This window comes from Lacerta agilis, chromosome 4, assembly GCF_009819535.1.
Source record: "Lacerta agilis isolate rLacAgi1 chromosome 4, rLacAgi1.pri, whole genome shotgun sequence".
Lineage (NCBI taxonomy): Eukaryota > Metazoa > Chordata > Lepidosauria > Squamata > Lacertidae > Lacerta > Lacerta agilis.
Window position 1 is genome coordinate 92,259,560 of NC_046315.1, and position 17,244 is coordinate 92,276,803.

At 38.3% G+C, this 17,244-nt stretch overlaps 1 protein-coding gene across 1 annotated transcript in view; it reads right to left on the reverse strand.

The window, feature by feature from the left end:
• The window catches only part of PIBF1 (progesterone immunomodulatory binding factor 1), a 73,013-nt gene that overhangs the window by 27,968 nt on the left and 27,801 nt on the right, over positions 1–17,244 (reverse strand). The window contains 2 exon segments of the mRNA XM_033147976.1: positions 3,396–3,546; positions 5,662–5,827. Of these exon segments, the coding sequence (XP_033003867.1) occupies positions 3,396–3,546; positions 5,662–5,827 (317 nt within the window).

Consider the following 17,244-nt stretch of genomic DNA (forward strand, 5'->3'; position numbering starts at 1 on the left):
TGATTGATTTATTGTTATGACTGTTAAGAAACAAATGAATTATCTCTGCATTCTAAACTTGTTAACACGAAAGTGGATAATTCACATTTACATTACGTTAAAGAGTTCTTTCTAAAGTTTTCTACTTGATAATGCAAAGTCAAAATCATCTTTGGCCCAGAGGTAATACAATCTAATACATAACTAATAAACCATTTATTTCCTTGGTCTGGATACTAGGCCACCTTTAAAAGTAAACAGTCTCCCAGAACAGCTTACAAAGGAAATGTAACGAAGTATAACTATGGCCATAAAATCATTAATACAAACAACAAACATCCAGCACAACAAATAAATACTAAAACACTTTCCAAAACAATCACTTTAGCAGAAGAATAAACAGCAGCTAAAGAAAAACCGGACAAAAATAACTGGGTCTTTAGGGGCTTTTCTGAAATGATGGGGTATGTTGGTGTGCAGCCCTCTTCCTGGTAAAAGAGGAAGCTCTATTCCTGGTAAAAGAGGGGATACAGTGAGTGGTCTAAACATACTTTGATTTGGGGCAATATATGCTCACTGGAAGGACAGATCCAGAAGCTGAGACTCCAATGCTTTGGCCACCTCATGAGAAGAGAAGACTCCATGGAAAAGACCCTGATGTTGGGAAAGATTGAGGGCACAAGGTGAAGGGGACGACAGAGGATGAGATGGTTGGACAGTGTTCTCAAAGCTACGAACATGAGTTTGACCAAGCTGCGGGAGGTAGTGGAAGACAGGAGTGGCTGGCGTGCTCTGGTCCATGGGGTGATGAAGAGTCGGACATCACTGAACAACAACATGTTTTAAATTTATAATAACACAAAATTTTGCCTGCTGAACATCTCCCCACAAAAAATCTAAATAAAATTGATGCACATCTCTTATCTTACTCACACATGAGCTGTAGATGTTTCAAAGTTTCTGAACACAAGAAACCCTTTTCTCCCTCACCAGAACATTTTATCAGAGCTTCAGAGGTCTGATGATGCTGATTACCAGCTGGTAGGGAGGGGACAAGGCTGGTGTCTGGAGTCCCCTTTTCAGGCAACCACCTCCCTCCTTCTGTTTGAGGACGCACACACAGTAGAGGAACACCATGCACATGGCCCCAGAGACTGGATGTGCACAATTTTGCCCTCCACGAAAGTCATTTGTGCAGCCAGTAGAAGAAATTCTTCAATGTTGGTGAAAAATATGACTGTACAATTAAAAGAAAAATTACAACATATCACAGAAATAAGCGTGGGGGAAAATTAAATATTTAGGGGTATGGTTAACTGCCCAAAATATAAAATGTTTTTAAAGACCATTACATACCTACGTGGAAAGAAATTAAGAGGGATTTGGGATCTGGAAGTACGAGGAAGGATGAAATTATCATTTTGGAGTAGAACATCTGCTGTAAAAATGAACGTGCTACTGAGAAGGTTGTTTTTATTTCAATCTATACCTATGATAGGTGGGACGGGACACTTCAAAGAATGGCAGAAAGGAATATCTAGATTTATTTGGCAGGGGAAGAAACCAAGAATAAAATAGAATCTAAAGAAAGAGGGGGCTTCTCTCTCCCAGATTTGAAGTTATATTATGAAGAGCCCTGCTACTGCTGGTTGCGGGAATGGATTTTGTTAAAAAATACAGATTTACCAGACCTGGAAGGTCACGATAATAGATTTGAGTGGCACGCATATTTGCAGTATGCTAAAATGAAAGTACACAAAGGATTCGTGAACCATTTGATAAGAAAATTGATTTACGATGCATGGGATAGGTATAAGAACTTATGAGAATGGAGAACACCATGGTGGCTCTCTCCATTGGAAGCAATTTTGGTTAAAAAGGTAAATATGAGAGGCAAATGGGCCACCTATAGAGATTTGTTAAAAGAAGCAGGAGACCAATTAAAATTGGAAAAAACTGAAGATATTAGAGTATTGTTAATGGACTGACTTCAGTATCACCAATTAAATGATGTCTTTAAGGATGTTTAAAAAAAGGTTTTGATGCAATGAGGTTTGACATAGATCTGTTGGAAAATAATGTCAAAGTGCTATCAAAAATGTACAAATTACTTTTAGAATGGCATACAAAAGATGAAGAAATCAAGGCAGTGATGATACATTGGGCTAGAGATTTTGGATATAATATCCAACTTTCATATTGGGAATAGTTATGGAAAGAAGAAATAAAATTTACTGTATGCTGTTTATTGAAAGAAAACTATATGAAAATGATGTATTGTTAGTATCTAACACCGAGTAAAACTGCTAAAATGTACAAAACAAGTTCAAAATTGTGTTGGAAATGTAAATAGAAGGAGGGTACCTTTTACCATATGTGGAGGACAAGTACACTGGTAAAAGCTTTCTGGGAAATGCAATATAATGAACTAAAGAAAATGTTCAAAAATACATTTATTAAAAAACCAGAAGCCGCCTTACTAGGCGAAGGGTTACCAAGAGAAGATAAAAGACTTTTTATGTATGCAACAATGGCAGCGAGAATGCTACTAGCCCAGAGATGGATGGAAGGAGAAATACCAACAAAAGAAGAATGGCAGATGAAACTGACAGAGTATGCAGCGAAACTGATGGGGACGATCCGAAACCAGGAAGATCAAGTATTTTCTAAAGACTGGAGTAAATTTGTAATTTATTTAAAAGAACACTGTAAACAGTTAAAATCTTTGGCAGGGATGTAATGACACTTGTAATGTGGAATTATTTATGGTAATTATGGTTATATAATAGATGGATAATGGTAAAAGATGCAGCAAATTTAAACTTAAACATGGAACCCATGGAAGGAGGGAAGGAGGTCCAAAGGTTCAAAATAACCTTGTATTTTAATGTTTTAAATGGTTATGTTTTATATGTATAAAATTATCAAAAATCCAATAAAAATCATGTATAAAAAAAGAAATTATTCAGTAGAAGCTCTCCCCACCCCCCATCATCACCTTTGATAGATCATGACGAATTGTTGTGACATAACAGAACTAAAGAGATGTGCAATGGGGTGCTTCTCCCTGTTTTTCTCTTCAACAGCCTTTGTGCAAAATCTGCCAAGCAAATATGACAGGAAAGAAAAACAAACCAAAAACATCTGCACATAGATCTGACATGCATTCCCCGGGGGAATCTGAGCCAGTAAAAAGTATTTGCTATAAAGTAATTTAAGGAGATAATCAAAATGCAATAAATATTCTCTCTGCCAATTAAAGCACAATAATTTATGTATTTGATGTTAAATATTACTCTGTTGCATGTTCAATATCTACTAAAAATTCCTGGGATTTAAAATGTTCCAAATCTCATTAACAGCGATCAGATTATAAAAATACTCCAACACAGTACACTACAGGAAGAACAACTTACGTTCTGCACTTTGCATGATTATCTCATCAAGTTCTTTTTCCAGCTTTTCATACGTGTCAAGCCTTGCCTGGTACTCAGAATTTTGTGCCTGAAGTTCTGAAATCCGTTTCTCGCTCAGTGCTTGAAGATTATAAAATTCTTTGGTTAAAACCTATATGAAAATTAAAATGAAAGTTAATTAACAGGCGGCTATAAATTATTTATGGTGGAGACAAAAGCCCAAACAGTTAAAATAATGAGTTGTACACAGTACAATTGCTACTTAACTTATAATTAAGATAAGAATCCAATATACTCTATTAAAAGCAGTACAACGTACAGATTTCTATCGTGATTCTCAAATCCCAAACCATTAAATATGTTTCAGTTACAAAAGGAATCCAACCTTAGTCCACGGTTTGGTAGTCTTTGCTGAATCCCTAAATTAATATCTATGGTTGTTGGTACTCTAGTGTGTCAGAAATAAATAGTTGGCTATCTTTGCTTCGGGGTACAAACTTCAGATTCTATGCCACACGGAAACAGGTACAGTGGTACCTCGGGTTACATACACTTCAGGTTACAGACTCCGCTAACCCAGAAATAACGCTTCAGGTTAAGAACTTTGCTTCAGGATAAGAACAGAAATTGTGCTCTGGCGGTGCAGCGGCAGCAGGAGGTCCCATTGGCTAAAGTGGTGCTTCAGGTTAAGAACAGTTTCAGGTTAAGAACGGACCTCTGGAATGAATTAAGTTCGTAACCCGAGGTACCACTGTATATAGAAAGACATGCAAAAAAGCAAGGTTCCCATCTGTATAATTTAAAAGTAGTATCGTATCACTTTAAACAGTCATGGATTCCACCCCCAAAGACCCCCAGGAGCTGTAGTATGTTAAGAGTGCTGAGAAATGTTAGAGAAGCCCGTTCTCCACCCCTGTGGTTTAACAATCAATCACTCTTCTCAGAGAATTCTGGGAACTGCAGGGGTCTCCTAACAACTTCCCTTTTCAGGTGACCATTTCCTGCTTCCTCCTGCAGTACTCCAAGAACCTGCTACTGAGAGCCAGAGGAAGGTAGCTTGAGGTACCAAGTGGGTGGAATTAATAGAAATATTTTGGGGGGAGGGGGGACCTCGTTTGAAACTTGTATCCTGTTTGTGCAAAAATCAGAGTTATTATACTGAAAGAAAACAAGTGTCATAGAAGAAAAGATATACCGGTAGTTTTATTTGAAGAGCAAAACTTATTTAAAAATTGGGGGGGGGGGGCACAGACTCAACCCAGCCCTAACAACCCACAACACAGCTGTGCTTGAAGCAAATGTATGCACGTGTGAAAACAGCATGTATTATTAAGAAAAAGTTTATTGCCATGTCTATCACAGCTCTTTAAAGGTCCTATGTGATTAACCATTTAACAAATTAGTAATACCAAAAGGTAAAACGCAATTAAAGGTAAAGGGACCCCTGACCATTAGGTCCAGTCGTGGACGACCCTGGGGTTGCGGCGCTCATCTCGCGTTACTGGCCGAGGGAGCCGGCGTACAGCTTCCGGGTCATGTGGCCAGCATGACAAAGCCGCTTCTGGCGAACCAGAGCAGCACACGGAAACGCCGTTTACCTTCCCGCCGGAGCGGTACCTATTTATCTACTTGCACTGCATGCTCTCGAACTGCTAGGTTGGCAGGAACAGGAACCGAGCAACGGGAGCTCACCCCATCACGGAAAACCCAAATAAATGTACGTAAATAAAAAAAATAAAAATAAAAATTTATCCATACTTGCTTCTTGGACAAGAAAGTTCAGTCCAAGCAAGAAAGCTTTACAATGTTAGAATGATGGCTAACTGGCTAGAACACTGGGCAGGAAAATTTTGTTTGCAAGTCCTACTTGTCTCCTTTCTGCCAATATATTATGCTGGGAAAAACAGATGTTCTAAGAATAAATATTGCCACCTGTAAAGTCAACAGAACACAGCTACCCTCTTCTCCAAAATTACCTTTTAATGTCTACTGACAAAATAATTAGTATTCATTGGCTTAGAATGGTTTCAACAACAGTGCGGCACAATTATGATCAATACTTGCCTTAAGCAAATGCAGTCCTACTGTTCCTCTTTCGATTGTTTCATCATGTGCTACAAGCAGTTGTTCTTTAGCCTCAAATTACAATGATGCAATTCCTTACCAGCCAATCACCACTCTGATGGAAGGAGGGCAATGGCGATGAGGAGTCACACCATGGGCCCTGCCCACACCGACACAGCTTATGGAAGCTTTTCTTATGTACCTCTAGTTTTCGCTGATATTTTTCACATTCCAGTTGACACTGTGAAAGGTTCTTGGAGGTTTCTTCTTGCATCAGCTGTAGACGTTCGTTTTCAAACAACTTCAGTTTATTTTGATGGAACAGTTCGGCTACTTTGCTTTCTGTGCTGATCTGCAGTTGTCTGTACCTGAAAACACCGCCAAGGGAATAAAATGCAAAACAGTAAAGAAGCTCAGCAAAGTCAATTAGACAGCAAACAATTTATATCCTTAGTACTATGACAATATGGTTTTGCTGCAAAGAGACAATGGAAAAGTGCACCATTGGGGGGTAAAGTCAAACTGTTGCAGAGTTACAGCGCCTGCTATGGCTGCAGAGAACAAAATGGGAGAGACATGTTTTACTGCAGCTGGGGCAGATAATGGCATCCAGTTTCACTGGTGCAGATGCAATGTGGCTTTTTATTCTCTCTGCACTCTTCTCAGTTGTCATTCCTCCTCTGGCCTTTGCTGTGTATACATGGCCTGACTGTCTCCAGGCACAGGGTAGTGACCTCTACTCTGCCCTATAAAAAGCATTAATCAGAATAGCAGTTTACATAAACCACTAAATAAAATATTAACACAAATAATTTCACATTAATTCAAAATCCAATTAAAACCATTTAGTTTAATTAATTCAACAAAATGGATTAACATGATCCAGTGGTACCAGCTTTTCAAAGCCTGATAGTCATTTGGCAAGCATCTTAGATACTGCATTTAGTAACTAATTGACTTTTCAGGAAATTCTTAAAGTGATGGATGGACTTGATGAAATGATACTAGTCTCCCAATGTCTGGTTTAAAGTCACGTAGCAGGAGTTTTAAATTGCAATGTTTAGCCACCTTGTAGTCGATTTCTTTGCTTGGAGAAAAGTTGGATCACCACACCAAAACCACATTCCACCAAATACGATATTGGGAATGCAATAAGGAGCTTCTTGATCACTTTCCATAGTACAGGATAGAGATAAGAAATTCCTCCTGTAACCAAAACTCCTGGTACGATTTCATAAAACTTTGACTTCAGATCATTGTCTTTTTGTAGCTCAGTTAGTTCTTCCTCCCCTACCTCAATTTCCTTGGCATCTGAAAACAGATTTGTCACCCAATCTGGAATTACCATAAAAACCCCTCTAATTGCTCAGCCATATCTTTATGTAGCATATCCAAACTGTCACAAAAAACTTACAGAGCATCATACTGTATCCCATCTTTCTCTTCTGGCTCAGATGGACTCTAGCCTGGTCATTGTAAATAAGCAAGCATGTCACATCTTCAGGGACCCCTGCTACCCCCTTGCCTCTTAGTGCCCCCATGGTAATCCCAATGCCCCCTGGGGGGTACCACCCACTTTGAGATCCGCTGAGTGAGACATCTATTAGAAAGTTGCCATAGGTACTTCTAAATACAGCCAACACAGTTTAAAATACTTGATTTTCCTAAACTTGGGGTTCTCAGTCCAAGAAAAAGTTAGGCTTTTTGTCTCCCCTCTTCGTATTCTCTGGAAACTCCAAAAGTCCTGTCTAGAACCGTCAATTCTTAATTACACATTTTCTAGCATATTTCATGACTCGGTTGTTTAAATGCAATAAAATTAATTACATTTAGAAACAGGAACCATCTTCCTAATCTTTTTCTCACACCCCCATAATCCAATGTAAAACCAGATTAAGAGATAAAGAACTCCACCTTTCTACAGTTTAAAACCCCAGGCAAAGATTGCCACCCAAATAAAAAAGGGCTTTTGGTGCTTCAAAAGAGCTTCCCCAAACCTGGGCTTTCAAGGACTGCGCAAAACATCACTATTATCCATTACACATACTTGCAGTCCAGAATTTGTGCATGTGGAATACACTTAATGGGAAAGCCACAGCCTTTCATAGCTTCTCAGTTATGTATCCATCAAGAGGTGAACAGATAGCAAGACACCTCTTGAGCACGTCCTTGCTAAGTGGGCTTCATTCAGAAATGATAATCTCAAAGTCGGATATACAATAGATACATTTAAAACATGCTTCAGTCATCTGTGCTGATGGAAATATTCTGGAGAGTTAGGGTTAATTGGAAAACATTTTCTAGACAAATAACAAAGTGAAGAAATAATCAATTTTGAACTAAAATAAAATCCATTGGCTCAGCTGCGATAGGCCAGCTCTATCAGGAACCTCATGCCTCTAAACTATGCCGGCAAGTCAATATGGGAAAAACTGTCTAGAAATTGGTGTCTGAGCTTTGAGTTTTATTTTCCTTTCCCCTTTTGTGGAATGCCCTTCCTTCAGATCTCAAGGAGATAAGGAATTACATAACTTTTCGAAGACATCTGAAGGCAGCCCTGTATCAGGAAGTTTTTAATGTTTGATGTTTTACTATGTTTTATATATGCTGTAAGCTGCTCAGAGTGGCTGGGGAAATCCAGCCAGATGGGTGGGATATAAATAATAATCATTTGTTTGTTTGAATGTAGGGAGCCTGAGCGTAGGGAGTGTATTGTTCTGATTTCATGTAATCTGCAATGGGGGCCTTTTTTGGCTGGAGAGCGGAGTACAAAGGCAGTAAATAAATAAAACAGAAAATTGGGAATCTCTTGCAGCAGAATGTGCAACTTTAATCTAGTTTGAGAAGTGCTGAATCAACCAACTAATGGAATATCCATAGAAGTCCATTTCAAGGGCATTAGGTTGACCCCCCTCACCAATCCTGCAATGAACTTTAGCCCAGTAACCTGCTCTTAGATATCAGCTTCTATTGTCCAAAGAAGCCATTTGCTTGGCCATACAATCTCATTTAGCATAAGAATTGTAACTGGAGTTTGTATTGTGGCTCCTGTAGCAATATTCCATGTAAGTGAATACAGAAATAAGAGGGAGATTTATACTACTATTTTTTTTTTTTTGGCAACTGCAGCTACAATTCCCAGTAGATGACAAACCCTTAGTGCATGTTATCTTCTTTTGAGTACTATTTCTGTTGTCCAAGACAGTAAAAGTGATTTAAACTGAAGTTCTTGCCAGATGTTGCATTTGCTTTCCATCTAGTAATTAAACATACATAGTGTTTTGCATTTTGGGTTAGTAAAATCTCTCTTTTCGACAGACTGAGGAGAAGCTTACAGCTCTGTTAAAGCTTCTTGCTGCAAATGCTGTACCATAATCACTGATTTAATGCCCTCTGCCCCACCACTACCAGGAGCTACTGGGCCAGAAACATGGAAATGCGGCAAAACAACAAACATGCAGAATGCAAAAGGAATCAAAATTAGAAATCGATTTATCACCATCAACATTGCATCATTATGCAGAAAAGGAATGCAATTTTAGAATACCATTACTAGGCAAGGGCTTTTAGCCTGCAGAGAAATGCGCATGAAAGTCGCACTGAACGCAATGGAAATTATACTAGCTCGGCACAGAACTAAAATCATGAAGTAAATTAAAATTATGGAGTGTTAAAATAAAATACATAACAATGATTAAATTAAATAAAAATGAATTTATTTATTCCCATTCATTGGTAACTTTGACCAGGGACAGAAAACACGACTGACTAGAAGCCACACAAACAAACGGGGTTTGGTAATAATAGTAACTTCTACAGAGCTGCTGTTACCTCAAGGACTGAACTATGATCTAATTTACCTCAAACATTTTTTGTTCTCTCTTACCATGTTGTAACACAGAACACTATTAAGCTTTGCTGATTACAATGGAGACTTTGCTCTTCCAGTGAAATAGCTGGGATTTATTTTCTTAACCTGAGCTCGGTATGTCCAGTGTTCGGGCTGTTTTGTCATTGTGGTAATATTTTCAACTTTGTGCAAACATTTGTGATCAGAAGGACAGCATGTAATGATCTCCCTGGCTATGGCAAAAGGTTTTGAAGCAAGCTCACCAATAGCTTATAAGGCGGAGGAGCATTAGTCTGTCACCACAGGCACAAATACCAGTAAATGCTTCATTATCTACATTTGGGATAAATCCTTTCAACGTGACAACAGTCAGAAGAGCCATCAAAACAGCAGTCACATTCTAATGACTGCCTCTTAAAGTTTTTGAATACTGAGCAGCTCCGCTACTTAGCTAAACAGTAACCTACGTCATTGCCACTCTTCCAACATGGCAATAAACATTTGCAGTTTATTTTGGCATGTGATAAATACACAGAATTGAAGAAAGACTGTGTAAGTCTCATGCACAAAGAAAATTCACAAACCTAAATCTGTTTCTGAAGGAATTGGTGATAAAATAAGCAATAAATGATATGCTAAATAGCATTTGTTGTTAATAGTAAGTGGTCTTCTTCTATATTATTATTATTATTATTATTATTATTATTATTATTATTATGGCTCTGCCTCACTTTAGTTTTCGGAAATGAGAAAGTGCTTGGTGATGGAAGAACATGGGAGTTAATGCTCTTATTAGCCAGATATGATCAAATATCAAATCGGTGAAGTGTCTCTCCAGGATACAAATTATGAATTTACACATGGCAAATATTAAATACTACATAAATCATATATACCTATACATTTCTATATTATTATATAGCACAGATCTAAATAAACTGAAGTAAAAATGTTGAGAGCTTAAAACTATTTCATGAATGTCTTTTCTTTTTATTAAAGGTGTTTCTACCAACAGATTGCCCTTCACATTGGCTAAAAAGACTGGTTCATCCACATTTGCATGACTAAGTCACAAGTTTGAAGGCTTCAGGTGTTCGTGTCGCAATGAAAATAAAAGAGAAATATGTTGTTTTGACACTTCACAATGACCATCGCTGCCAGAGAAGTTTGGATTACAACAGAGGTATGAGACTTCTTGGAAACTGGCCATTTTATGTACACCTCCCTGCGTGGCTGGAAATCTGAGTGTCCATCAACATTCTTCCAACACAGCTCCATCCATGTTCAACAAGCACCTGCTTGCTTTGCAGAATGGAATGATGTTGCAGTGCAATGAAGCTGGGGAAAGTAGGAGAGGTTGTGGCAGATACAGTCTGCTGAGTATAAGACGACACAGGCTATATACATTTCCAAAGTATGCCGCAGCACGCATAGATAAGTTTACAGCAAGTTAGTAATGAGATTGGCCTTTCCTTGGACCTACATGCTGTGAGAGGCACCCATGTGGGTTCTTTTGCAGGGGGATATAATAAATAAATCAGATGCCAGCCTTTTGATTAGAATGGAAGCCCTCTTTTCTTCCATTGTCATCCAACAACAACAACAACCAAAACCCTACAAGCTTAATCAGTTAAAGTGAACTTGTGAGTGAATAGAAATTATAAGCAATGCCACTTCTTCCAACAATTAAATGAGCTGGAAATATTACTCTTGGCAAGTTAATATTCCTCATGAGACCCTTTATGTTTCCTTATACCTCTAGAATTGGTAAGAAGTCTTCTTTTGCCAAAATCAAGTACCACAATGTGGCCATGTCTGTTATAAAACATCTCAGCTGTAATATCATCTGTGGTGCTTGGCTGCAAAATGAACCACTGAATGAATGCAGTATTTTTTTAAATTTTTTGCCTAAGCTGAAGATGCTGAGTATGCCCAACAACTGGGTTGATAGGAATCCCAAGCATGCATTTAAAGAAATCCAATTCAACTCTCTCGTTATGATTTTTTAAAAAAGGAATGTGATGTGATTTAAACTGCACCAAGTATTGCTTCTTTAAACACATTTATTGTTCTAACACCCAACAAATTTCAGTTATCTGTTGTTGTGAATAAGCTCCCAACCGATTACCCCAATGCAAATGTGAAGCTTAAAAAGATTCCCCATTAAAGTGGTACCTTGGGTTATGTGCTCGATCCATTCCGGGGTGCCGTTCGCACCCCAAAAAGTATGTAACCCGAGCGTCCATTTTGCGCATGCACAAAGAGCAATATCGCACTTCTGCGCATGTGCGAACATGCGCAGAAGCATCCGCGTGGCGAAATTCACTTCCGGGTTTGTGGGTTCATAACCCGAAAAAAACGCAACCCGAAGCGGACGTAACCCGAGGTACCACTGTACTGCCATAGAGTATATATACTACAACAGGTCTATTTGTAGCAGACATAAATGAAATACCAGTGTAGCCTTCTAAACGAAAACAACCACCACCAAATACTCAAGTTATGAAAGTACAGGTATTTGTTGTTATGGACCAATATAGTTTGATCATAGATTATTTAAGTACTCTAACTATGTACTAAGCTACACAGAAAACAATCCTACTAATTTTAGCAAAGCCAATTTTTCCCCCTATTGTTTCCAATAAAAGGGCTAGATGCCATGGATAAATAAATTTCAAAATTAACACATCATGTTAAAATTAAAATGCTATACGTGCAAGAGGCTTACAGGGGCAGAATTCTAAACAGAGCAATGCCTTTCAGGTCTCCATGTAGATACAAGGTCAATTAATTCACAGGGCAAGGCTGTTCCTGACACTTTGTCCAACTATGTTTGAAAATTGCTTCCTCTTTATTGTGAGATTTTAGGTATTTTTAATCTCTAATCTTTAGTGTGGGCATCTCTAGTAGCCAGGCTCTAAAGCTTTAAATGTCAGATATTTTTTAAAAAACGTATCTGCATGATAACTATTCTAGTGTCATTTGTTTTTTTTTCCTATATTTAATTCAACCAAGAGCCTCTATATGAAATATTCTCCCGTGCATTCCCTGATGCCTCAGACATTCAGCTTGCCAAAGAATTGAAGTCTAGTGCTCAAAAAAGAATAAGCAGATCTCCACTGCATATTTTTGGCCGAATGCGCTCTTGAAAGATAAACCTAGAAAGATTAAATTAGAGATTTCAGTTCCTAGTTAGACACACTGTGACCTTTCCTTTCCGCCACACAATCTGTTATTGTGGTGATACATTTCTGTCATTCCTACCCCCCCTTCCCTGATGGCTGGGTAAGGAATCCCTGGACTGTGTGTACTATCCTGGATTCTTCCACCCTAGAGGCAGTTGTATTTGTTTTCCTCCAGCTTCTTTCCTTCAACTCCCACAATATATGACCCACATGAAATTCAGAGAACCCACAAGAGGAGATGGATGCAGTGTGTGTGTGTATGTGTGTAGGATCTGTGTTTCAAGGTAGCCAGAAGCTAGGAAATGGAGCAAGATGCAGCATTTGTAATTCAGGAAAAGATGCAAAAGCAAGCAAGCAAGAAAAGGGTTGCTTGAATCAGCTTTTGAAGCAAGTGAAACCTATGGTTGTGCAGAACTGTTTCTTTTGCTGGGGAAAGGAAATACAAAATCTTAATTCAAAGTACAGTACTGTATATGCAAAATTTTGAAGAGAAACAAATAACATGCAATGAATGCAGGGTATCATACAGATGATTTTAAAAGTCTTTTGTCAAAGCATCACTCACAAACAGCATATCAAAAACTCTCTCTCAAATCCTGTGGGCCTCCAAGATTACCAAACCTAAAGAAAAAAACCCATGAAAACTGGTCACCAGCAGACATTAAATCATTCTTTCCTAGTTGCTACCTGATGGCATCCAATTCAATTGCTGCCTACACTCTCTGACACCACCACAGTACGATGTTGGTATCTGATACATGCTTAACACCTGCCCTACCAAAGCTGACCCTAAATGAACCTGCTATGTGATCCCAGATCTCAGTTGCTTCATGCACCATATTGGCACTTTACTGCAATCTTTTTCTGTTGAGCGTGTTCCTGTCCTATATTAATATGTAACTTTATTCATACTTGTTGTTCTCCTGGCCTTAATGCAGCGGGGTTTAACCAAGATCTGGCTATTTCTTTGATTGAGCTCAGATACTGGAAAGTGCTCATCTTTTACTTGGTGCATCCCTCTTCCCCATGAACACTGAAGCATTGAGAGTCAGAGTCACTTCACAGGGAGGCCCACAAACGGTTGTTGGATTTGGATGGTTATTCCTACTCAAAAATGGGACACAGTGCACAAATCAGGCTCTTTTGTATACCTACGTGAAGATATCCACACATACAGATATCCACACAAAGCATTACTTCAGGTGTGCGCTGGCTGGGTGAACACTGACTGCTCCTCCATATAAGGACCAACATCAACTATATATACTGGGCCAAAATTATTATTGTTTCTATGCAAAGATCCAGCCATTGCTTCTCGGGTGGCTCTTTAATTTTTGACTGATTGTGGGATAGTAAGCATGATGAGACTAGATACAAGCTAGATAATTCAGAGACAGAGACACATGCGCTGTATTTGCCATTGGAGAGGATGGCTGTTTCCACCTGCTTAGCCCTGAGAGCCTCCATAAGGAAGCCGCTTGCAGAAGAACTCTGCATAGACTTTCTAAACTTTTGAGGCATAAAATATGGGAGGGGAGGATGCTTGTCAGACACTAATGTCATCAGGTATGGGGCTGCTTTTGAACAGGAAGTTATTTGATATTTTATTTGACCCATTGGTGGGCTTCATACTCCCTTAAATTTTTATCTCTGTTTATTTGTGGGTGTTAATGTTGTACTAAAGGCATTATGTACTGTTACTGTACTACAGTAGTGATACTGTTTTCTATACTTTGAGCAAAGATGAATTTCTGGGAATATGTGGTTTATAAATAAATTGACTGTCTATCTAGTTAGAAGCCTGTTAAACTCATTGAACTGAGTTATTAGTATACAAAACCAACATTCATTGGCAATTCTGAAATAAAAACTAATAGGTGCTCAAAAATACTGATGGCATCCAGATGTTGGAACAAATTGCCGATAAAAATCACAACATCTGGACCATCATTGAATTGGCAATGATCAATTAAGCAATGCAGAACGCTCAAATCCTGCACAGAACACATAGTACATTTTAGTTTAATAAGTGCAAAGTTGTAGTTAAATCCAGTGAGAGCTAGGCACATTTATGTTATAAAACCAGTTTTGTTTAATCCTCATCCAGATTTTTATATCTAACAGCATCCTTTTAAACTGGGTGCGGATTGAAAGGATAAAGCCTAATTTCCGAAGGAGGTTCTGCTTTGCTTCAAAAAGCCAGGGCAGAAAATACAGTTGGGCAAGTTCTCTCTCTTCCTTCTCTGTTGGTTAAGATTATTTCCAGTTCTTTCTTTGGAACAACAACCTCTCTGCATCTTCTTCCATTTCCCCATAAGCTTCCATCTTAACTACATATTGATTGCAAAGCACAATAGAACTAGTCTGCTTTTATAGTTTAGGACTGCAACTTTATGATTGGCTTCACCATTAAAACAGCACATATCTCTACAGGAAAAGATACAAAAATAAAGTATATAGAGACCTGACATTAACTTCCAAGAGATGACTGTAACAAATACAGGGTGTGTGTTGCGGCACGAGGGAGCCAAAATTAAGCCATCTCCTGTGTCCCTTCAAAGAACCATCATATCAAAAGGTAGACCAGGCAGTGGGGAAGGGAGATTTTTTTTTAAAAAAAGCCAATAGAATCTTTACTGTCCTTCACTATACATTCCCTTTTATTTTTGTCTATTGCCACCGCTGGAGAAGAGAAGTGAGGTGCATTCAACATAGGAAGGACTGCAGCTCAGTGAAAGAACCTGCTTTATAGGCTAGTGGCAATACTTGATTCAACAGTGCTTCAGGCTGGTTATGTACCTGAACAGGTAGAAGCCTACCTTCCTGGTCAAATGTACCACTTACCAACACAACTATCATCTTATACATGAAATAAATAAATAATTTGGGTTAAACAATAAAAAGTACAACTTGGCAATGTTCCCAATGGAAAAACCTGTTGAACAACAACAACGAAAACTTCAGTTGATAGAAAATGCCCTATATTGATTAATATGCTTACATAAGCAGGTATTTCTATAGGCTCCAATTCTAAGCACACTGAGATGCTTATAATAGCTCTAATCCATGGGATGCTGGGAAGTAAATGTGTGTAGAATCAAGGTGCTAGTTGTAAAAACAATTGAATGTAGACACATAAACAAATGTATCACCAGCAATACAGACCACCATGGAGATATTAAAACTTTTAAAGTGTCTCACAACTAAGTCAGTCCCACAGTAGCAACTTTTCTAAACATTTTCCCATACAGGATTCCTTTTTTTCATTCCATTTACCAATTATCTGTAAGCATGCACAAGGAGTTATCTAGCATAAATGAGGGAGGGCAACCGATAAAACTGTTTTATTTTTTTCTGTGAGTCAACAAGTGCCCAGTTGTGACAGATCAGAGAACAGAATCGCCACCATATCAAGTCTTGTTCAGAAAATAACAAATGCACAATTCTTTTAAATATTCTCATAATCACTCTATATAAACTGGAGACATCAACACCAGCAAACATTGGTTATTGCTGCAACTGACCATAAATTTTTAAGTTTCTACAAAGGGTGCAACATCCCAGTATCACTGCCAAGATTTAAAACGTTTTTGGAGTTAAACTAAAACATGTATAAGATGAGTCATTATGGCAGCAGAATATGTACCATAGGAAATAAAAGCTCATTTACAAGTGGGAGAAACATACTCACACTTCATTGGCAGTAATTTATGGAACTTCCGCTCCAGTAAACATAATATTTAAAATTCTGGAAAATGTATCTGTTTTCACTGCTGTTTTTATTCACAGATCTAGAATGTCATTACAAAACGGTCCTTACGGTTGTAGCTTTCTTTAAATTGTTTTAAAAATTATCAAATGGCATCTAGCAGTTTTATGAACTGCCATGGCTTTGCTTAAGACCAGAGTAAAGTGGGGAGCAAATTTTCCCAAGGAAGAATAAACCGAACAGGTTATACAAACACACGCACCATTACTTCAGTTAATTGGCCCAGAGTTTGTTTTTTCCAAATAGAATTCCAGCTTTTAATTCTTTGTAGTCTCTACAATTCACTTCCAGGGCTCCCGTTTAGCTCTACAGGACAAAATAAATGGGCTGCAATTGGGAAAGCTCTGGAGGAGGGACAATAACCCGCTTCGGCAAGCACAGATTTAACCCTAATTCCAATGTTGTCCCCCCAACTTGAGTACACAAATTTACTTGGTTTGTTATAGGTGCATTGTTGCCACTCACTTTCACACAAAAAGCCAGTGTTGTGTGTGTGGTGGCGAAAAAGGGCAGGGAGGGGAGAGGAAAGAAAACAGAGAAATAATGTGTGACATCCTAAATTCCTTGGTGGAAAATCAAGATTAAAATGTAGTTAACAAACAAACAAACAAACAAACAAACAAACAAACAAACAAACGGTAAAGCGCTGTTATTGGAGATGCCTCTATGTTCTTGATACCAGGAGGGTGGAACAGCCAACTCCATTAATAAAAAAACCCATGTCTCTGTAATATACAAAACTCACTCTGACCCTTTGTTTCACCAATCATAATGATGGACATGTTACTAGGGTAAAACACACAGCTAAAAGAGTAACATAAACATACCGGTAGTTACGAGAATAGACAAGAGTTAATCATGTTGTTATTATATACCATCAGAAGTTTCAAGCCACAATTTGTTTTAAATAGAATTTCAAGGGCTATGAAAAGTAACTTAAATCACCACTAGGATGCATTGTTCTAGGTAAAGGTAATTAGG